At 46.6% G+C, this 23,920-nt stretch overlaps 1 protein-coding gene across 2 annotated transcripts in view; it reads right to left on the bottom strand.

Annotated features, from left to right (window-relative positions):
* Positions 1-666: 666 nt before the first annotated feature.
* CLIC5 (chloride intracellular channel 5) overlaps positions 667-23,920 on the bottom strand; it is a 100,477-nt gene continuing 77,223 nt past the window's right edge. For both annotated transcript variants that reach the window (XM_008542165.2, XM_008542173.2), the window contains exons 5-6: positions 11,470-11,654; positions 667-5,438 (exon numbers count right to left, since the gene is read on the bottom strand). In XM_008542165.2, the coding sequence (XP_008540387.1) occupies positions 5,271-5,438; positions 11,470-11,654 (353 nt within the window). In that variant the 3' untranslated portion in view covers positions 667-5,270. The remainder of the gene's footprint in view (positions 5,439-11,469; positions 11,655-23,920) is intronic.

Consider the following 23,920-nt stretch of genomic DNA (forward strand, 5'->3'; position numbering starts at 1 on the left):
GCTCTGAGCAACAGGCTGCCTTCCCCATCTGAGTCAGGTGTCTCATCCCTTCCAAGATAACGAGAAGATGCTCTGATAGAGCATGGAGGACACAGGAAAGCGTGAAGACCTTTGCACCTTTTAGCAATGTGAATGCTCACAGAGGTCCTTGTCAGGTGTTATGTTGACCTCAGGTAAAACTTACTGAGGACTCTGAGGACCTTAATCCAGAGTCAATTATGCGGTGCTGAGCGAGGGAATGCTGATAGAGCAAGGGCCGAGAGAGACCACTGGGTGTAGGTAGACCAGTATTTTAAGGTACTCCTTCAATCACACTTGGAATGTCACTGTTGGCCTACCTCAGGAATGGCCATATAGATAGGAAATTGAAATGAGAACATGAAGGAGCATCGACATATTTTTTTACCTAGCTCATGCACTATGATAGAATTTAGCCTTGCTAACATAAAAATTAGTTTTGGATGGCTGGGTCACAAGGTTTTTGCTTTTCCTTCTCTTCTTCTTCCTCTTTTTCTTTTTCTTTGCTTTCAATTTTTAAGGATGAACGTATTTTCTTTTATGATGGGAGAACAGCATACCCTTTATTTGGAAAAAAAAGAGCTATTTCACACATCATTTAAAACAGCATAGGAAATCCCCACGTCAAATAAGAAATCTGATGATCACTTTTGTAATATTTGAAAATAAACCAACTTTATTTGAATCAGTCAATATCAATCAAGACTGGGAAACAAATTTATAACTGGTTCAGATTCATGTGAAAACACTCAGCATTCTCTTCATTAAAAGACAATTTACATTTATTAAGGCTTGAAAGCAAGTCCTGTTATTTTATCACCACAGTTAAAGGTCTTGAGAAAATCAAGTAATCACCATTTGGAGTGTCTTTATAAAATGAAATGTTTGTTCTTTTGTAAAAGCTAGGCATCTTTTGCTAAATTAGTTCACTTCCCAGCTTATAAAATGGAACAACCAGGTAGTCAGTAAAAGACAAATTCAAACATCAGCTGGATATTTTATCTTTTAAATAAATGCATAGTCAGTCTTGTGAAATCTCTAACTCTACATAGAATACCTTAGATAAGTGGATCCTTGAAACTATGTTATGCCAAAAAACAGATTGCTTTTATAGAAACACAGATTAGGCCAAACCCTACATGAGGCAATATTTCATCTTATTTTTGGTTGACGAGGGGAGCATTGGATCTACTTCTTTAAGTAATATTAAACAAAATTCTACACACTTTGGATCATACCTAATTCTGAAATAAAATATCCTGAAACTAAGCTGGGAGAAGAATATTGACAAAGGGAGAGGAATATGCAATCAGGAGGAGGGCCCTGTTGTTTGGTTTGAATGCTAAAGAGCATTGGACAAAAGACAATGAGCCTTGTGTGCACACAGGGCCCCAAGGCCAATGATGTGACCCCTGTCTGTTTCCCTAACATCGGAATCAGGATGCTTCACATGCACACTTCTTTCTCTAATGCTTAAGATTCTTTTTAATGTCATATAAAAAAATAAGGAAGTGATCCCTTGCGAATCATGAACTCAGCTTTAACCATGAGCTAATGCTTCATCTTTCCAAGGAGGGAGACACCAGCATCTTGATTCACTCCGCTATTGAAATGGCTCCTGGCTAGTGGGAAGAGAGGTAAGTCATGGAGTGCCCACTGGAGGTCTGCTGTCACTAGTCCAGTTTAATTTTAGACACAGGCTCTCACAGGTTTCTCATGATGGAAAACTCTTACTAGAGAGACCTGTACCTTCCTGACTCTACCTCCCTTTTAATTCTGTTTGTCCAGGTCTTGCTGATTCCTGGGACTCCTAGATCTTCGGGGTCTATTCCAGGCTGTGATCCATTTTGGGACAGTTCTAAGGTGCGTGGTATTGTCTGTCTGTAGAGTGGCCAGTGGGCACAGTGCCGTGAAGAGCTTCTGTTGTTTCATTTGACAAACGCTAGGAAACGCAGCCCACGAAACCTCACTCTTGACAGAGCCTTTTTCTGATGAAAAGATCAAGATCCTCGCTGGCTCCACCAGCAGAAGTGAAGACCGAGGACAGCGGCATTTCCTGGGAAGCTGAAACTAGCCTGAGACTGTGTGGCCAAATAAACTGATGGAGTGTGTTTTTTCACTTTTCAGCTCATTAGTTTGGTGCCAGGCAGCTATACCCCTTTGTTTAAAATAAGATAGTCATCCTCATGCCTGTGATTCTGAATTGTCAGGCATTTGACTCCCTCTGTCAGGATATGAGGCACAAAATAGAAGGATATGCTCTGGAACAGCCAAGATTTTACTTCTCCAGCTCATCTTCTGTAGTTGTTAAAATCTTATCCCACACCTTCTCTGTGGGCCGAGCTGAGAGGGAGGCAGTACCGCGTAGACGGGTAAATTCAACACAGTCATCCTGACGTTGCTCTGCCTCCGCCTCCCTCCCGCTACACTGCCCCATAAAAAATAGTGACATGACAGTCAAGGGAGAGAAATAAATCCAAAAGAAAACAGGATCTCAACCCAAATAAATCCCCTTTCAGTGCCACTGAAATGCTCTTTGAGGCGTCAATATTCACTCAAGACCAGGGACAAGAGTTACCCCCTGTCTTCTAACTCTGGGGTATGGAGTGCAAACCACAGACCCTCAGTGCTCCCTGAGTGGGTTCTGGGGACAACTAAGGACCTCATCACACTGTTGCCAGGAGACGAGTTGCTCTGTTTATGACAAGGTTATGGCCAAAACCAAGGGAGGCTGAAGGACCTAGAAGAAAATCTCCTTTAAAAAAAATAATCAGAAGGTTATATTACTGTTATTTAAAAGTACTCTGATAATCTGGCCATCAGACACTAAAGCTCTAAGTCAATAGTCCGTTGCGTTATATGATAACCTACTGTTGAAACAAAAAGATATTCCTGAATGAAGTCCACAGAAGTGCCTTCTATCTGTAGCTCCATGCCCTCCTTTAAATGCTTACAACTGATCACATAACTGCCTCCGCCAGTGCCAGAATATTGTTAGTGATGTAAAACTAACTCAACCACAGAAGGAATATCTAGAAACAACAATATTGATTTGGTTTGGCTTGTTTGGTTTTAAATACTTGGTAAAGACTTGCCAACTGCTGAATTCTGAATATCAAATCCGAGTCATTAGCGTCCCATAACTTCTCTGGGGAAGCCGTTCTCCCCTGCGTCCTTCTGTTTTCTCTGTCGTTCGGGCTGTGCAACACGGAAGTGCTTTGAGAACAGCGTCCCTGTGGGTCTCAGGAAAGTCAACTGCCTCCTAGGTCATCGAGCCTGTGCCGTTAGGTCCGGGGCAGGATTTCCTGGGAGGACAAGAGGATTTCGCACTAATTAAAAGGCCTTTGGGATCATTCAAGTTTTCATCTCCCAGGAGGCCAGCTTGGGGCTTTTCCCTACAGAAAAAGGACTGTTTCCTCACCAGTTCTCCTTTTTAAACATCTCCAGGGACTAAGTTTCCAGGGAGTTGTGGAAAGGTTTTTTTAGAAGTGGAAATGAATCAACTCCTTCTGCATTTGCAAAGCTCTCCGGCTGGCTTATAAAGTGTCCTACTGGGAAATGTCCTCTTCCTCCATGGGCTACAGGAGACGCCTGCTTCCTCCCCTCTGCTCTGATCAATGGGTCACTTTTTTTCTTCAGAGATCCCTGGACGCAGGTAGGTCTCGGGGTGGCTGGGGTTAGAATTTATTGATGTTTCTATGGAAAGGACAGTGCTGTCCTGCCCTCGCTGAGCTATGAGCCAAGTCCTGGGGCTTTGGGGCACTTGGGAGCCTCCCCCTGGAGCAGCGGGCAGCACAGAGGAAGGATGTTGAAGGTGAGGGGCTGCGGCTGTGGCGGGTGGATTTTCTCAAGGGCGTTCGCTGGGAGAGGGAGCCAATGATTAGTTCATTTTTCTTAGTTTCCTCTGCAGAGGTCCCCCCGCTCAAGTCGGGTAAGCGTTTAAGGAGGTGAAACTCAAGGAGAACGTCTAAGGAGTGAAATATTAGTTAAAAAAAGTTTCCTTGTTTTCATCTGGCAGTTGAGTCAGATGGTAGGAAAACGAACCCAGGTGGGCATCTATTTTTCTTTGAGTTCAAACCACATGGTTTCCCGGTCAGAAAGGCCCATGGACTTTCTTCCTAAGGTGTTCCATGATCATGCCACCTCCTAAATGGATCTCGCACTCACGAGCGGCTGCCCGAGAGCACCCAGCTGGCAGACCCAGATCCAGAAACAACTTGAAGAGACTGGAAAGTCATTTTTGGCCAATTCTTGCATTTTTGCTCTAAGGCTAGTAGTTAGATGCATCATCAGTTGAAGACTCAAGTTAGATCATGAGAGAGAAGACCTCTCTAAAAGATTTCCAGGGAACGCTGAGCCATGTGAAGAACTTATCTTCACTCATTCCTCCACCGCCCCCATCCGCTTTCTCGCAGACCCAAACGCACTCGCGGATAAACACAGTCAAACCCAGGCGTGCAATCTCCAAGGAAACAACTACCCTACGCAAGCAAACCCCATGGCTGATGGACCCCTGTGGGTCTTTTGGCATCGACACTGCTCCCCAACCCTCCCTTCCCAGTCACCCCAGTTTGAAGTGCATGCCAACTTCTTTTCCTGGCAAGGCCCGGACAGCATGAAAGCAGAGGTCAGCGTGGGCCAGGGGTGCCGTGGCCTTGAAGCATTCACAGCACAGCCGCAAACCGAGGCTGTGTCTGAAGTGCTTTTCCCATCTGGCCTTCAGTGCCCAAGGTGACAAGAGTGTCAGAAATTAGTGAGTGGCTGAAGGGGTGCCTGCCAGACGCCCAATCCGCAGCCTGCTCAGTCTTCTCCATTCACTCTCTGTCATGCCTAAGAGCGGTGAATCTCGGTCTAATGAGAACTAAGATGGCATTTGGCCTTGGCCTTCAAGTGACAAAGAGGAGGAAGAGGACACTTTGCATGTTCCTAACACATCTGAGGAGATAGTCTGATATTGGCAGAAGGGGACAGTGACAATGCCACACCTGAATTCTTCAACACTGCCCCCAAATACGCTGAACCCAGACCAGGCCCAAAGGCTGAGAGCTTGACTATTTCTATCATTCCTGCTTGCAGATTCCCACATGAGCAGGTGGGGTTGGCGCTGACAGTCATAAAAGACAGCAGCCTGGAGTTTTGATGATGCCAGCAAGATGTGACCTGATGAAAAAACGTTTCCCGAGGCAATGCGGAAGAGGAGTCCTTTGGGAGAAGCTGAGTCCTTCTGGAGCAGTGATGGCAAGATGGCCAGCTCAGGATCGGCTGAGGCGCTTGGCGACGTCTGCGTAGGCCAGCTCGATCTCTGTGTCCGCTGCACAGGTGTTGGTGAACTCGTCCCGGGCGTAGGCATTCTTGAGGTACCGCCACAGGCCTGTCATCTCAGCCGGGAAGTCATAGTTCCGGTATTTCTTGGCCACAATCTGCAACAGAGATGGCAGAACGGAGATGGTGTGAAGGCATGAAACCAATCATTGGGAAGGTGTTAGCGTTGCCGCCCAGGGTGGGCACAGAGGGCGAACCCCTCCCTGCATCTCAAGGGGCCATCAGCAAAATGACTATAATGCAAGGGGGCAGTGCTGCCTTCTTTGTATCTTCTTTTATTTCATATTTCTTAAACAAATATAATTTGCCATTTGACCTGGTGATTCTGCTTCTGGGGGGATTTTTCCTAAGGAAATAGTCATGGACGCACACAAAGATTTAACTACACATATCTGATCACAGGACTATTCGGAATAGCAAAAAATGATACACGACACAAATGTCCAACAACACGTGAACGGATAAACACATTCTCCATACATCAGTACAAGGACATGCTGGAGAACAATTAAAAATGATGCTGCAGAGGAAATGCCTGCGATCTGGAAAACTCTTCAAGATAGAGCGTGAAGTTTAAAGTTCCGTGTAACGCATTTGGAGAAATAGGTATGCTGACTAGAAGTGTACATTACCAATATCTTACCAGTGGTTATGTCTGACAGACTTACAGACCATTTTTTTTCTTTTTTCCCTTATCCACTTTGTTTTACGTAAGCATCCTTATTTAGAGAAGGGAATACAAAGCATAAAAAGTAAGTTAGATGTTGGAGTGGATGTGCAGCTTCAGGGTATGAAGTGGGAGTAAACAAATAGTGGTTTCTTTCTCTCCGTAGTTTGCCACACTTGGGGGCTGTGGACTTGGGTGTTAAGGGGAAGTGGCATTTGTGTTGAGAGAAACAGTAGTGTGGTGGGTGAAAGCATGGGCTTTCCATCCCAGCTGACTGGGTCTGCAGTCCTGACTCTGCTACTTAACAGCTGTGTGACCTTGGAGTAGTTACTTAACCTCTTGGAGCCCCAATTTCTTTATGTCTAAAACGGAGGTAATAACAAGACCTACCTTGGAGTAATAAATTATTTAAAACACATAAAATACTTAGAGGCGTGGCTGGCTCATAATAAGTGCTCAAGAAATATGACCTATTATTATAATTCATTGCGACCCCCCTTTCACCCATTTGCATGCATTCCTTCACAGGTAGGGGTGGGGCAGGCTCTTTAATCAGGTCTCTTTACCAGGGAGGGTTTCACAGATGTGTGAGCTGTGCGGTCACACGGGGCCTCGCACACAGAAGGGCCCTGCTGCTGGTTTAACGCTCTGCCATCACTGTCGGGAAACTGAGTGCTTTTGTCCCACAGGCTCCCTTTCTTTTCCCCGCGTGCTAGGCCCTGCACATTAGCGGGTCTTGCCTCTAACCCCCCGGGGGTCGGGGTGGGGATAGCAACAAGCAGCCTCTCTCCTAAAGCACTGACTTGCTTGCTGTGTAGAGAGGCCTCCAGATCACGGGCCCTGGGATCCTCCTACTCAGGGAGCCCTCAGATCAGCCTCCCTAGGCTTTCAGCTTCGTTTTCGGGCCAGTGATGTGCAGGGTTCCCTGGAAAGCGGTGCTGAATGACAGACGACCACGACCTATTGTATGAGAAGCTCCATCTCACGGATGCGACCACACTGGAGGGAGGATGCATTTCCGCCTCGCTCTCCTCCATCAGCCTGAGCTCCTGTCCCAACACTAAGAGCCACGCGATCCCAAATCCCAGTCACTATTCCTGTCTCCTCTCCTCTCCCTCAGCTTGTGAGCAGCATCAGGACAGGAAGTGCAGCTTCTTCACTGCCGCACCCCTCCATCAGCCCAATCATGCTGTTGACAAGGGTGACGACGACAGCAAACGTTTCTCGACTCTGGGCTCTGCTCCAGCACTGCTTTAAGCACTGTGCAAGCTACTTAAATTTCTCAATAATTCTACAAGGAGGAGTGAATTATATTGCCATTTTACAGATGAGAAAAGTAAGGCAAAGAGAGGTTAAATAAGTAGAGATCCAGTAAACAGTTGTATTTAATCTTTGCCATCTTCAGTTATCTTAACACCAGACAAAGTGCATCTAGTGTCAAATGTAATTAAATCTCTTGGGGCCGGCCCCGTGGCCGAGTGGTTAAGTTTGCACACTCTGCTTTGGTGGCCCAGGGTTCGCTGGTTCGGATCCTGGGAGCAGACCTACACACCAGTCATCAAGCCATGCTGTGGTGACCCACATAGAAGACCTAGAAGGACATGTAACTAGGATATACAACTATGTGCTGGGGGCTTTGGAGAGAAAAAAAAAAAAGAGAGGAAAATTGGCAACAGACGTTAGCTCAGGGCCAATCTTCCTCACCAAAAAAAAAAAAAAAAAAAAAAGCATACCTAAAAATTATGTGGCTTTAAGAAAAAATCACTTAATTTTAAAGATTGAAGATCCTTAGCAATGAGCAAACTGAAGCCACAGAGTTGTAGTGGCTTACACAATGTGACACCAGAAAATAATAAATTCAACCAATATCTACTGAGTAATCATTAATATTTATTACAGCCCCAGTTTCCTAACCCACAGTTCTTTCCACTTTGCCACTCAGCCCTCTGTAAATGATAAAGGAAGAGCTCTACTCAGCATCCTCCTGTGCCAGTTGCTTATCTCCAAACCTACCCTTGTATTTGTTACTTTGTGATGCTTGGACTGGGACTGGGCAAACCACACCTCTGCTTTGCCAGCGACTCCCTATTAGGCTCTGCTAAGAGGGGGCACTAGAGAGAGCCTGCAGGGCTGGAGGAAGGTGGAGGCACGTGCCCCTTCCTGTCCACTTCCTGTTCCTGCCAGAGTCCCCTTTGTTCCAGCAGCAGCAACTAAATCCAGTTTGTCGTTTTGCCTAGACTCAAAGAACCAGTGTCATCACCCTGGCTCAGAGAGGCCAGCACGCAACAGTGAGCCCACTGCAGAGGCTGGGTCCCAGCGAACATGGTCCCCAGTGCCAGCTGAGCAGCACCCCACCTCAGGAGTCCACAGTTCAGCTCTGCGGGACCCCTCATGTGTGTTTCTAAGTTTTGATGATTCCAACCTCTTCCCTTTGCCTCCCTTGCCCGAGGGGTAGTAGCTGCCTCCTGAATGTGGAACCTCATGGTGCATTCTGCCTTGCTAGTTCTTCAGGACTTAGTACTTCTTTATATTAAGTTATCTCCATTAAAATAACTGGTTTGATGTGGTCACCAAAGGAGCCACCCCCACAATGTTCTGTCTGCCTTCAATGTGGCTAAGAAGCAAAGGGAATGGAAAGAGTCCTTAAGCAGAGCACTCGCCACAAGCGAGTGCTGGGGCCAACAAACCCTGCCGGGTCTCCTCTGTTTGCTGTATCATGAGGGTCCCCTGAGTTTTCCCAAGAGCATTTGAGCAGAGGCCGTCTTGGCTACAGAGCAAATCCAGGCAGCAGCGGTGGATTACAAACTGATAAAGCAGCCTCAAGTCTCTCCACGCTGGGATTTATTTTCAAGTTTTTAAAGGATGTAATATGAGCCTTAAAACAACAGAAATGCAATTTATGAATACATGTTTGTGTTTATATTTATACCTCCCTTCCCGTTTGCTTCAGGGGCTGAACAGGTCACTGCACTAGGCGAGGGTCCCAGTGGCAGCTAGAAAGCTCACCACAGCCCTCCCTGCCCGATCTGCCTCCCTGAGCCTGGGCGGCAGAGCCTGTTGTTTGCTCACAGTTGGCTTGATGTGGGGAGATGAGAACTAGAAGGGAGCCAGACAATGAAAGTTCAAACCAGGCTCTCAATGAGTGCCTGGGCCAGAGCAACTCCGCTTCCACGGTGAAGATGAATCTGAAAGAAAGCCAGAAGAGAGAGAGAGACCGAGCGAGGATGCGTACACAGAGCTGTGACGTTTGCAGGAACTTCCATGCTCATGTTCTGAATTTATTCTTTCATATGAAAACAGTTAGCTCCCACAGCCCAGATTAAGTTTTGGCGTCAGACGCCAAACTGGAGGCCTGACTTGGCTTCCCCTTGGCTCTTTCTGCTCTGCAGAGGTTTGCCAGGTCTCTGGGATCTGATAAGCTGGATCAGCAGAAATCCAAGGAGACAGGAGGCGAGGCCCCGCCTTCATCCCCTCGCAGACCATGCTCCCTCTGATCCTCAGCTTCTCCAAGTGACCAACTCACTGAATTTCATCCAAGGACAGTGCGTAACTTAGTCGGTTAGGACTGGAAGGAACTGGAGGAATCATAGGATGAGCACAGGGCCTGGGAGATCTCTTGGTTCTCCTTATTCAACAAGCGATTTTTGAGTGGGTCATCAGTACATGTTTGAGTAAGAGAGAAGCAAGAAGCAGGGAAAGAAGAGAGGATAAAGAAGCGAGAGGGTGTATAGTCCACATCTTTTAGGCAAAAGAAAAGTGAATTCCCAAAAGAGCGAATGACCAGCCCCAGCTCACGCTGCTAGTTGGTGGCAGACAGAGGACTAGATCGTGGATTTCCTGACTTCCAGAATGAAAGTCTTTCCATTATATCACTCTGACACTACATCAGCGTGACTGGACTAGAATCATATCGTCTCAAAGGGTGCCACTTGTTCCTCAGGAAAAGAGAAGAAAGGATGTTTCAGGTGTGCAGTCGGCATGCACTAATTAATAACTGCAAAGAGATATAGCTTAGCTGGATCTACAAGTGACCATTGGCTTCCCCCAGACCCAAAGTGTCTTCATATTGATAGGTTGTATTTGCCCAGCCCGTCAGCACTGGCTTGCATGACTCCTTCCCAGTTTCCAGCTCTGGCCGAGGCCCATGGGCGACCCAGTGCACGCACAGCTGAGATTTCAGCTCAAGCTGGTGTGTGCTCTGATTGGAGGGAAGCCTGCATTTCTAGCCCAGAACTTCAGCTGGAAAAGATAGACAGATATTCAGCTGATAAATGGTTGAATCTTATTCTTCTCAGTGAAGGGGAGGAAAAAACTGGGTATTATAAAGACACAAGCTAGGTGATCAAGTGGTCAATCAATGAGTATTTATTAAAGGGCCACCATGTACCCACCATCATGCTTGGAGAAGCCCCTATCCTCGCAGAGCTTATTGTCTAACTGAGACGGAAGATATAAATGTGTAAATGTAGAGAGCAGTCTAACTCTACAACCCCGCTGTATTTTCCTGTAGGCTGGTGAGGGTCAGCAAAGGATGTGAGAAGTGTTAGTTTAGGGAAGTTTGGGAGACACAACTGCTGTCTTCAAATGAGATGAAAGAGAGCAGCCGTGTTCTGTGTTCCTCCAGAGAACAAAGGGTAGCAGGGTAGCATGGAGGCCCATTTGGGCTCGGCATAAGGAAGGATGTTTTAATAATCAGAGCTGTCCAAAATGGTGGGGCTGGCTCTTCAGGCAGGGGGCTCTTCATTACCAGAAACACGCAGTCACAGTGGCACAGAAGCCTGTCACAGACACACAGAAAGCAGCCCAGTTAGGGGTGGGAGGTTGTTTTGATGACCTGGGAATTCCCTTCTTTCCAGCTCTCAGATCCTAAGGTTCATATAGGAAAGGATTAAGCTGCATGTTGACAATGGTCAGTAAGTGCAACGATAGCAAGAAAATGACATCACCGCTTACAGCCTCCGGCTCTTCAACTGATAGATGAGGAAAGTGATGCCTGCCCACCCTAGGGAGTGGCTAGAAGGAATGAGAAGGTGGGTCTGGGCATAAAGCAAACATGCACATGTGGGCACACTTAATAGAGATGATGGGGTATAGCCAGTGAGAACCTACGAGGAAAAGGCAAAGAAGAGGGCTTTAGAGTGCTATGACTATCTACAACTACATATGATAATGACAATAGCAACTATTACGTATTGAGCCCTTACAGTATGTCAGGAACTCTCGTGCCATATTACTCTCCTAGCAACCCTAAAAGTAAGCAATATATGCTATTCTACAGGTGAAAACTGAACCTTAGAGAGGCTATACAGCCAGCACACAGTGGGGGCTGACTGGGACACTAGTCATGTGACTTCAGAGCCACGGCTATTGACCAGCAGGTGGCACTGTCCTTGACTCGTCCACACAGGTGACCAGGGCCTAAGATGGTCTGGCGAGCAGCACCTGTGGTGGAGGTCTCTTACCTTGACCACGTGGAGCTTGGGCAACAGATTGCAGTCAGCCAGAGTCAGCTCGTCCCCATCCAGGAACTTGCGCCGGGAGCCCTTGTCATCATCCCCGCGAGTGTTGGCATCGATCTCCTCTGGCAGAGGGGTGTTCAGGTAGTCATCAAGTTTCTTCAGCGCCTTGGTCAGGCCTCTCTCAAGGGCTGGCATGGAAGAGCAAAAGAAATACCTCTAGTTAACCTTCTTGCCACCGGATACAGCCACAGGGTCTTCAGAGTAAAGTAGCTTATCCCAAACCCTGTGCCTCTCATCACACCGCCAGCTCCCCACACACATCAGGAGACCTGGCAGCCATGAACACAGTGCAGTAGAAGAGTTTAAATGGCCTTAAAAAGCAGACCTTAACCAAACAATGAACACTAGCTAATCTTTTTTTGAAAAAAATATAACTACAGCAATGCAACCATTAAGATATATATCAAAGCTTATATAGTGCTTAGCTCCAGCAGATGCAATAATAGCAGTCCTCTTTTATTTTCTTTCTTGCTTATCTATATTTTGCCAATATCCCACAATTAACCCATATAATAATTTTGTAGAAAAAAAAGGGCTATTAAATAAGTAAACACGAACTGCATAGAAGTCCTAGGACAGAGATAGGCACCAGATTCTGTGGAAGCATTAACTAACCCAATCTAAGAAGCAGTGGGGACAAGACTTCCAGGAGGACATGACACAGGAAAGTGAGCGGCCATGTTTGGCATTGCCCTTAGAGAACCAATGGGTATCAGAGAAGCATCCTTGAGTTTAACCTAGGGAAGTTTATGCCAAAAATCAGAGCTCTCTCGAATGGAAGGGCCAGTGCATCAGGTGGTGGGGTCCCCCAGAAAGGTGCAATCTCAGCCCCATGGAAACCTTCATGGATACAGCTCCAAGAATAAAGATCCAGGGGAAGATAATGTGGCAGAAGACTTTTCCAGTCTTGCCCCAAGAAGGATCTATCCAATAATTCACTGAGACACAAGAGCAGAACAAAATGCTCAAAGAACCACCACTTTGAAGTCACTGTCACTTAGAGTCATTCCACCTCCAATCTCACAGTCCATTCTAGTCACAGAGCACTAACACAAAAACCATCTCCTGAGCCCAGAGGACAGAGGTGGAAGAGATGCTGGCCGGGTCATTAGCCACTGCACCTGTGTCATCAGCCCCATCCCCAATGGCTGTTTTTCCCAGACTCTGGTTTGGGGCATGACACTGAGATAAAGGGAATCAGTCCTGGTGTTAATTCCAGCAGAAAAAGGGGGATTCTGCCCCTGGAAAAAGAAACCAGAGGACTGTACTCTTGTTCAGATTTTCCCCAATGTGCCTCCTGTTAACCGCCCCTCACATCGCCGCATTTGTCTTTTCATAGAGGGCCTTTTGTTTGAGACAATGAAACAACACCAGCCCAAGATAAATCAATTGAACGTTTACTGGAATGTTTGGAAACAGCCTGGAAGTTGGACGTAGTTTCTCAATACTTCCTTCTCCCTGGTGTGGCATTTGAACTTGGACTTCATCATCTGCTTTGTGTTTTCAGTTTGGGAGAATAGACGGAGCAGGGCCTGGGAAAAATGCTTGTATTCCCCTAGTAATTGTCTAGACCGGGACGGGACTGCAAGCCTATTCAAGGGCAACAGTAGAGGGTGGGTACGAAACAATACTTATTAGGCTCCTACTCCCACCAAGGCCCTTGTGATTTATATGGAGCTTGTTTGCTTCCTCAAATGCCTCTACCCCTTCAGTTACGGAGATTACAACAAAATCGTGATTCTAATGGAGAAAGGAGAAATCAAAGACGAGTGCCCGTTGAGATCTGACCAGCTGACACCAACCAAGAGAAAGAGACATATGACGGGAAACAAGACGCTGCGAGTTCTAATTCCACACGCCCGTTGGAGAGCTGGGCAGGCCGCTGCACTAGTCTGTGCCCGTTACCCAGTCTGGGAACTATCACGAAATTTGGTAAAAGAGGCCAAGACCAGCAAGGGAAGCTCCTTGGGAGGACAGTTCTGGATAAGTGTCAACTATCTCTCTAGTGACGTCTTGAGATGAAGGGTAAAGTTTGTCAATAGGCACAGTTGTTGCCTTATGTCGTAACTGTGTCACACCATGTGACGACCAAGTCAGCATGTTCTGAGGATGTCCTCCCTGTGTCCGTTTCATCACTCTGTCTGTGTATTTTTGATCAAGAATGTGAAGGTCGGGGTAGGGGGGCGCCCTGCGGCCAAGTGGTTAAGTTCGTGTGCTCCACTTTGGCGGCCCAGGGTTTCGCTGGTTCGGATCCTGGGAGCGGACATGGCACCACTCATTAGGCCATGCTGAGGGGGCGTCCCACATGCCACAGCTAGAAGGACCCACAACTGAAATATACGGCTGTGTGCTGAGGGGATTTGGGGAGAAAAAGCAGGGGGAAAAAAAGAGGATTGGCAACAATTGTTAGCTCAAGTGCCAATCTTAAAAAAAAAAAGAAAGAAAGGAAAAAAAGAATGTGAAGGTCAGAGTTGGTAATAAGCGTAGTCGAGAGAAGAGGAGACAAGGGAGCAGAGAAGGGGCCACATGGCCTGGAGCTAACTCTGTTTAAAGTTTGACTTTGCTCAGGGTGGATGTACTGCAATGCCACTGAGATTTAAGCTTCAAGTCCCCTTAATGAAACGGGCCCCTTCCAAGGCCTTGAACTTGGTTTTTAAAATTCCTTATTTGTATTTGTTGTATTGGCTTCAGACCCCACAAATCCTGGAAATGTCCCTGATCCTGGCAGTTACTAAGTGAGACCTTGGGCCAATTCCTCAGTTCCACTGAGCTTCCGTTTTCTCCTCTGACTATAGGACGAAGGATCCCTAACCCTCATAAGGCCATTGTGAGGATTAACTCAGATTATGCAGGTACAGTTTCTCCTACAGTGCCTGGCCCACACTAGGACATCGATCAGTGAGAGCTGTTGCTATCGCATTACCAAATGTGGCAGCCATCCTGCTCTCTGTCCCTCATCTCGTACCCTTGCTCAGTATAGTCCTCAAAAATCCACGGTGCGGCAAAGAATGAGAGAGTCTAAGGAGCTCCAATTCTGAGGTCCAGTCTCTAACGGAGGAAATCATTAGCCCAGAGCTTCGCTTCTCTTCCTGATTTAATGTACAGGCGCAGCCCTATCCCTGATGCTCCCTGGGGATCCTTCTCAGTGACGAGCTGTGTTGACAGGCACAGCCAGAGGGAAGCAGATGCAACATGCCTGTGTGCTAACACACTGCCATATTATCGAATAACAAATACCAGTACCAATCCTTCTCTGCCAGTTCTTTTCCCTTGTACCTGCCAACTCATTCCTCTGACCTTGGCTCAATCTGGCATCCACAGAATTTAATTATCTCTTTTGGCTGACGGCACCCAGGTCATGAAACCATTGGTGGCAAACTTTCTGCTCTGGTAAGAGTGAGGGGGACGTGAAAGAAACCAGAGGGACAAGAAGATGTTAATTTCTCTGGTGTTCGCATCTGAAACCCTCCCTCCCAAATATTTCCTCTGAGTAGCAGGACGGGGTAACCCTCACATCACAGCAAGCAAGCCTGACTTCAGGGGACCCCGAGACCTAGGATCTATAACATTCCAGGCACTTGATGGATATCCAGTCCTTTCCTGCTTTCTTCCCCTCTCCACTCCACCCTTCCTATAAAGATTTATTCCGTACCACACACAAATGCACTGGGTAAAATATGTGATGAGGAAACAAGGGGAATAGTTCATAAATATTCTCAGCCATATGCAAACAATCTCAAATTTATTTTTCTCTTTTTTAAGGAGGAAAAAAAAAATCCACCCATTCCATGATCACTTCCAGATTCATTGAGGTTGATATTACATAAGACCCAATATTGTTTTCTCGTTGTAGAGAAATAATGACTTGGAAACGGCAATTTGAGCTAAGAAAATAATATACTCTTACCAGGGCATGGAGGCTGAATGGGGACCAGGGAGCCAAGACTCCAGCTCAGCCTCCAACCAGCTCTCGTAAGCGTGGCTCAGCCCTGCTTTGCTGGCACGCTCTGTGCAGCAGGGGTGCTGATCAGCAAGCAGCCGTGCAGACCCCTTGGGCTCAAAATTCACGTGAAGTGGAACAGTGTCAAAGGTGGTTTTTGAAGGGACCAGAGCAGCTCTGTGGATCCAGGTTGCTGTCCTCTCAGTCCCTCATGTGTGGTTTTTCTCTGCCATGTGAACATGCAGAGAGATAAGAGCTAGGGGTCCACCTCTGCCGACATCTACACCCTGGATGGGGGTCTGTTCAGCTCTCCATGGAGAAGGAGATCACGGCTACTGGGGGCTGGCCCCAGGCAGAGCACCCTCGGCCCTGCTGTGTTCCTTTCATGGCTTTAATCCTGTTCCCCAGCACCAGCAAGAAATACACTTCTGAATTTCGGAAGTGGTCCAGGGATGTTCAGGCCACCTACCATTTATGTACACACTGAAGCTACTGAGATGGCAAGTATTATTCATTCCCATTTAACAGATAAAGAGATTGAGTTTTAGACTCATCCAAGGTACACACGCAGTGCCAGCACACACATAAACCATTCAAACTACTCCTGGGATGTACAATGAAAATGTACCTTATTTTGTTCTTAATTGTTGTGTTCTTCCTTACAAGCTCCAGCTCCTGGGTAATGGGAAAACAACACCTTTAACCCATTCTGGATTATAACCTAGTCTGATGTAATAATGTAAATAGTTCCTCTAGAGAATTCTCTGTCTCCTTTGCATAAAAATACTCAGTTTCTCAGAGAGCCCCGCTCTCTGCTCTTCTCTCTGAGTAAACGGGGCGGTAGGGGGAGGAGGCTCCTGTGACCTCCTGGCACTGGGGAGACGGGAGTCCTGGGATCTAGGGGGCGGAAGGCTTTGGGAAGCTACCACAGGTCCCGCGTCTCTTCCCAGTTGTGCTGAACCTCTACTTCCTTCTACAGTAACCACGAGGATGTTGACCCCAGGGTGCTGGTCAGAGGTGGGCTGCTGGCCTCCCTCCAAAGCCCTGGAGGGATACCCAAGCAAAGCACCACATGACACATCTCCGGTTCCCTGGCCTCTCTGCCTCTCTCTTCTCCTTCATCCCCAAAGCCCCTGGGCCAGAGGGCTGGGCTTTCCTATGTCAAATGTTCTCTCCACCACAGAGCAGCAAAGCTCCCCGGCTGCTGCACAGGCAGAGGGCTCTCTCGTCTGTAAGCTGAGGCCTCCAGGGATGGTTCTGGACGTGCTAAAATTGAGAGATAAAGGAATTTAGAAAAATTTAAGGCAATAGCTTGGCTTGCAAGGCTACTGGCTTGTTGAAAATGCTATTTTGAATATCAGAAGCTAAATATCGAATTCCTCTTTCTTCCTTAGAATTCTTTCTTAGAAAGCCTCACCTCTCTTGGAGCCAATGGATGCCTAGAAGTATATCCTTAGTAAGAATCATTTACTCAGAAAGGCAAAGAGAAAAATATTTTCAAAGGAGTAACCCTATTACATGAGTTAGGAGCAAAACCAGGTCTTAAAAAGAGGGTGGTTGGATTCGAAACCTTAAACTTCTTCCGGTCTACAAGGCCGTCTCTGGGTGCCAAGGGCTGGCCCACTGCTCCTTGGGGTCCCCCCAGCCGCCATCTTCCTTTCATGCTGCAGACCTTTCTTGCACACACTTATTCCGCTGACAAGCATGTGACTCTCAGAACATCACTCCACACCCACTATGTTCCACCTAATTTGATAACACATGTGTGTTCTGCTATTAATGGCTTGACTTTAGTTGGAAGTCTCGGTGGTCTCAATGACTATGATTGGGTTTAGAAGGAGTTCTCTCTGACAAGAGGGTCTAGTGAGACCCTGCACATCATTTCTCAGCGACAGATACCAGCTCTGCCTGTCCTTGAGGCCAAAGCTGTCACATTGCCTATGTGACAGTGAAACATCTGGGCTAAAAGTAAGAAATCCATTTGAGTTTTGCTTATGAAGAAAGAAACTTCTAGATTTTAAGAAATACCTGGAGGGTTGAATGAAGTTTTTACTTTTCCTCTTCTCATTTGAGATCATGGTAATATAACTAAAGAATGCAAAAAAAAAAAAAAAAAGAGAGGAAGCCGAGCTATGGTTTGAGGGAGACCACAACGGAGATTTCTCTGGCCATCACATATTCTTGGAGAGAAAATACGAAGATGGCCACACCTGTTGACATTTGATAGTCTTGAACATGAATGAAAATGTGATGGGAACAAAAAAATCAAGTAATAAGAATTTAATATCACTTCTCCCTTTTGGAGGAAGAAGACTTCCTTTAGAAATGGAGTGAGGTCACACTGCCCTATATAGGATGCCCAGGGCCAAAGATCCAGGAGCGAGGAGGAGGCTGGAGCAGCAGCAAGGCCCAGGAGAATTATAAGGGGCGGGAGAGGAGGAGGTGCAGGCCAGGTGGGCAGAAACTCAGGTGCTGTCGCAAAGAGTGCCATCTTAAGGAAGAACAAAGATGTTTGAAGGGGACTTTTAGGACTTTCAGCTTTGTGATGGGCAGTGTAATTCCCTCCCAGCAGCACACTTTCCATAAACATCCACAATTATCTCTCAGGTTTCGCGGATTAGAGCCACGTAGCTTTTCTCTGTTGCATAACTCCTTAAAGAGAGAGTAAGGCGGCCCAGTTATAGTTGGGTTACATAAGTAGGACTAACCACATAGAGGTAAAATTATAAAGCAGATGGAAATGGGGGTCACACCCCCTGACCCACAGTGACCCTTGTGGACAAGCAAGGAGTGGCTGATGCCCATGGTGCCTTTGTCTGTTAAAGCATTATCAATGCCCAGTCCTCATACCACAGTGACGCAGAAATGGCTGCAGGGTTGTAGAAGATGGGGCGGGCTTTCTCTCAGGTTTGGTGGGAGCTCCTCTGCTGTGTCTGGGCCCTCTGGCTATGCTAGCACGTCACTGATATCATTGGGGAAGGGACAGAGCAAGCCTGGGTCAGGGGTGTCAGAGAACCCTGACCAGGCTTCGCTGAGAGGACTTGTGATAACAGACATGGTAGCAAAGTGGCGCATCTGCTCTGGCACTCAGGAGACCTGGATTTGAATCCTGCCACTGATCACAGTTGTTCACAGGTCCTGCTAAAGCATCTTCTACAGACTCTGGTGCATAGTGGGACTCAATGAAAGATAGCTATAATCATTACGGCTGCAGAACTTAAGTGTATGAGAAGACGGGAGGGAAGGAGAGAGTGAGTGAAAGCTTAAGCCAAGAAAGCAACTCGAGGCAGAAGCTGGGTGTCTGAAGTGAAGCTTATCCGAAAATTCCAGAATTGCCCAGGTGCAAGGAGAATCCTGGAGAGATCACAGAACGAAACCCACTCTTGAATTCCCTGACATGTTCAGGATTCCAAGTTGCCTAGAATCGTCTCTTTGGGTTTGGCATTGTTCTCTCCAGGCTACGTGGGTGTGTCAAATTCTCTTGGTTTGGAGAATTCATGTCCACCTTTGGCATCAGACCAAGAACCAGTGAGGCCAACTGGACTTGGCCTCACAGCCAGAGAGGAGGATATTGTCAGATTGGCTCTGGCTTTGAAAGACCCAGGGGCTCACACGTGGGAAGCAACTCCAGGCCTCTGTTTCTAGGCACTGCTGAAAACAGGAAAGGTGGAAGGACAACCGGTGGTTTACGAGAAAGCAAAATGCAACGGTGGCAGCTTCAACAAGATTCCCTCCTATTCCCTCGGGCCGTGTCAGCTGGGCTCGAGAAAGCTCTGCAGCTCCTGCTGCCGTTGGGTATTATTTGTAGTTCTAGAAAAGATTTCAGCCGTGAATGGGAGGGTGAATTAAATGACAAACTCCCATGGTTCTTTTCAGTAAGAGGCTACTAAATGATTCTTTACTCCCGAGGCAGGATTCTAGTCTTACAACTATGGTGGATTGGGATCTAAGACACTGGTGGATGCCCCCACCCACCTTCGGCGGAGAGAATCACCCGGTGAAGGGGGTGCCCTCTGATCTATTCCCAGGGACTCAGGGCTTTTCCCTGAGGAACAGACAGATCCACTGTATCGCTTCTTCTCCAAGCCCTATAGGTGACCCTTGCGAAGAGTTACCTTTTTTATACAGTTGTGCAAACCAACTTGATATTCACCCTATGTCCAGAAGTATTATTCCCAACAACAATTTTTTTAAAAAAGACAATCTTTGGCAATTATTTGGCTGTGTTGAAAACACTAGCACAGGAGAGAATTTTAGGACAACTTCAGCATGATTCTCATAAGATGTTTTTTAAAGTATGAAGGAAAGTATGGATAATCTAGACAATTCCAGATGCTGATAATTTTCCAAATCTCCTAAAAGCCACAGTAAATTTGAAGAGAAAGATTATCACTTAGGTCTTCAAACTTAGGTTTCTTTTTGTGTGCACAGTCTGTACCCTGTAAGCTCCCTAAATATTTATTTATCAACAGGAGGAGAAAGAGAGACTGGTTCTGAATGAAGCCAGCCCAAAGAGGAAACTGCAGAGACGCACCAGGGAGGGTGCACGCCAGCACTGGCGGAGCAACCCGGAGAGAACGTGTTCCCGATTAGGGAGCCCGGCTCAGGCTTTAGTGACAGGGTGGTGGCGACCCCTTCTGGTCTCTCCTTAAGCAAAGAAAACTCTTCTGCATCTTCCACAGCAGACGTGTATGTGTGTTTTCTATTAGGCTCTCCAGAAACTCATAAATGGTTGTAAAACCCATTGTGCTAATAGAAAGAACGACATAAATGCTGACTGAAGCTATTAGAGCGGGCTGTAGTTCATTTTGCAGACTGAATCAGGCTGAAAACTGTGAGCATTTTATGGGTACTTTAAAACAGGTTATTTTTAAGTATCAGGCCATACATTAGGATTAGTGCTGATGTCCGAACACTTGGAATGAGCGGGTCAAGGGAGATTCTAACTGCGGGTCATCAGTTCCAGCATTTAGACCTAGAGCCGTTCCTTCTCAACTCTCCCTCCCTCCAAACACTCAGGCTGAAGTGATTTAACCACATTCTGTCTTGCTCTGTCCTTAAACGACTACATCTCTTATAAAAAAGCCATGAACGAATCTAAGAACTGCCACCCTGCCACCACAACTCTGAATCTAAATAAGTGCTGGTTTTAGGCATTCTGCGACTATCCTATAAATTCTCTTCTGGTTGCCTGTTCTTTTCATTTGTTAAACAGGTGTCTGTCCAGCGCCCACCGTGGGCTGGGTCGGCGCCCCTCATCCCCATGGATTGCCGGGTCAGGACGCCAACAGTGACGCTGGGGCTGTTCAGCCTATTTAGGGAAAAACACATGGTAGTTGTGCAGTGGTTTATGAACTGATTCGATCACAGTTTCCTAAGTGACCTACTACTCTTGTTTAAAAACTCAGCACTAAATGCATTTTAAATAATGCATTTTATTAAATGCGTAATGTGCACAGGTCAAGCTCACAGACCACGGGACCAGCTGCCTGGAGTGGGATCCTGGCTCTGCCACCTACTGGCTTGCACAGGCTGCTTAACCTCTTCTGCCTCAATTTCCTCATCTGCAAAATGGAGATCAAAACATGGCACATCTTATAGGGTTGCCATGAGTGATGCCTGTGGAGAGCTTAGAATGGTGCCTGGCCTGCAGTGAGCAGTCCTTATGCGCCATGTGGGATGGTGCCGATGCATAAGAATCAAAGCATACAAAAAAGCTAGTATGTTCTTAGAGTTGCAGAAAAAAAGTTGCTTAATAAATATTGTGCTTGTCACCCCAGATGAATTATGCAGAGTCCTTTCTTGAATATTCAGCTGGTCCTTTCGCTCTGACTCTGTCGCCGTAACCACAGTCCCACCAGAGCGAGACTTCTTGCTAACAGTCATGCAATGGGGACCCGGGGTAAGTTTGGTGGGGTGGTGGGTACCGATACTTTTGCGGAATTTCCCGCCATTATCCTGCCGCCCCCTTGCTCAGAGCAGCTCCCTGGGCGCTCCCGCTTGCCCCACACAGATGACAGTCTGAGGGAGAAGCTGGCCACAGGGTGTTCTGGCTGCACAGCTTTTACCACATGAGTTTTGCATCTTCTAAGGTTTGAAGTAAGTGTGTAGCAGACGAAGTGTGCAATTTTACACCACTTCTGTTTCTTAAAATCTAGGTGGGTTAATGATTCAGATGTGGTCAACCCCAAAGGAGAATTTGAAATAGTGTGTCTTCTTCTGGCGTGGCTAGATCAGATATTTTCACCATAGTTTAAAAAAAAACCCAACAAAACCTTAAGCTGAAAGTGAATTATATGCAAGAATTCACTTTACCCTCTTTGTTACTAACAGAACCCAGATTTTTTTCAGAGTAGCAATATGCCTGGTCAGAAATACTTATCATCTGGGGCAGGCCCCAAGGCCAAGTGGTTAAGTTCGCGCATTCCACTTTGGCTTCCCAGGGTTTCCCCAGTTCGAATCCTGGGCGCGGACATGGCACCCTTCATCAAGCCATGCTGAGGCAGCGTCCCACATGCCACAACTAGAAGGACCCACAACTAAAATATACACCTATGTACTGGGGGACTTTGGGGAGAAAAAGGAAAAATAAAATCTTTAAAACAAAAAAAATACTTATGGTCCCAGACTTTCAGCTAGAGGAGGCCAAATGACTGAGTTCTGGCCGAGGAGATGTAAGTGGAAATTTATAGATAGTCTCTGGGAAAGAAAAGACAGACACAGCTGGCGCTGCCTGGAACTCAGATGTAATGTCTGGAAGTGGAGCATCTATGTTGTGGCATAAGAATGAAAGTCACTAAAGATGGAGAATCAGTGCTCTAAGGGGCTGGATCCATGACTTCTTTAAGCAACTACAACTGCCTGGAACTCTCTGCTCTCAGGACTTCTTGTTATGGGAGAAAAGCAAACTCCCATGAAGAAATAAACATTTATAAAGAGGGCTTAGAGCAGGGCATGGCACACAGTAAAATGCTATATAGGTTTTTGTAAAATAAAATGACATAAGTATGTGCTTTAGCCTCTATGATCGGGTTTCTATTACACACAGCCAAACACGACCTTTGCCACAGCATGTAGATATTGCCAATATTTCATTCCTATATTATTCTCGCACATTGTGCAGTGCCTGATCCTGAATAAGGATTTGTTGAAAGAATGAGCTATTCTATGGGGTTTGAGGAAAGAGGAGGGACCCTAAAATGGAACCCTATATGTCTCTATATGCTATGCAACTGGCTTTATCTCACTAGAGGGCTGACAATGGGGCAATGGTAGTGCTTGGTCTCTTGGGGATGCATGGATAGATGGATGATGGATGGATGGATGGATGGATGGATGGACGGAGGAAGGGATTCCTTTCCTCTGGCCTAGCACACCCTTCTGCAGGGTCATCAGAGGCAAACAAGGAGCAGAGGCCACCGCCAACCTATACCTCTCTGCCAAGTGATACAGGCCGGGGTCAGACCTGGGACAGTGTTGAATAAAACCTGTCTTTGAGGTCCCCACGAAGGAACCAAAACATGGGTAACTGTCAGTGCAAATGTCAACCGGCGTGTGAGCACCAGAGTTAGAGCTGAATGGGGACGGCCTGAGAAATCATGTGGTTCAACCTCCTTCCTTGGGATTTTCGGGAATGGAAGGGATTCTGGACATGGGCACAGGGAAACATATTTCTTACTATGATCCAGATCATTAAAGGCTTCTTCGATTGGGGGTTCCTAGAAAAATAATTAGACTTCTGGCTTCTGGCTGTAAGAACACAAAATTCTAAGTCTAAGTTCTAAGTCTTCTGTGTTTTCTCTTCTGACTCTTGGTGAAGTTCCACCTTTAACACCAGAAATAATGTTCCTTGAATGTGGTTATAAAAATTAGGGTGACAAGAAAAGTACTACATGAGCAAACACCGCCGCCCCACACTGACCATCTTCACGAGGAGAATTGTTCAAATTTTATACTCTTTTACTGATTGGTTCTAAATGAGGTTATTCTTTTTTTTTCCCCCACCATGAGGCTTGATTTAATATAACAGGTTATATGAGCACCATATGTTCTCAGCTGAGAGATAGTTCTCGTCATAGAACATCATAAACTTTAAATGGAGACTGGGAAGTTTCAAAGGTAATCAGAGAATGGAAGGGCCTGTAACATGGGACAGTCTTAAAAGTGGGGGCTGGGCAGGCAGGAGCAGGAAGTGGCTTGGAGGAAATGCCCCTGACACTGATGAGGTAGGGCAGTCTTCTCCATCATCTCTTGGGTAAATGAGCAGACAGGGGAAGGTCGTCTGGAAGTGTTTGGGATGTTCGTTCATTTTATGAATGTCTATTGAGCACCTGCTCTGGGCGGGATGCTGAGCTGGGCTCTGGGGATAGTAACGATGAATGAATGAATGAGACACACGCAGCGTGTCCCCTGGGGAGACTGCTGCCTAGAACCTTACTCCCAAGCACCCTCCTG

Source organism: Equus przewalskii, chromosome 19 (genome assembly GCF_037783145.1).
Source record: "Equus przewalskii isolate Varuska chromosome 19, EquPr2, whole genome shotgun sequence".
In the NCBI taxonomy this organism is placed as follows: Eukaryota; Metazoa; Chordata; class Mammalia; order Perissodactyla; family Equidae; genus Equus; species Equus przewalskii.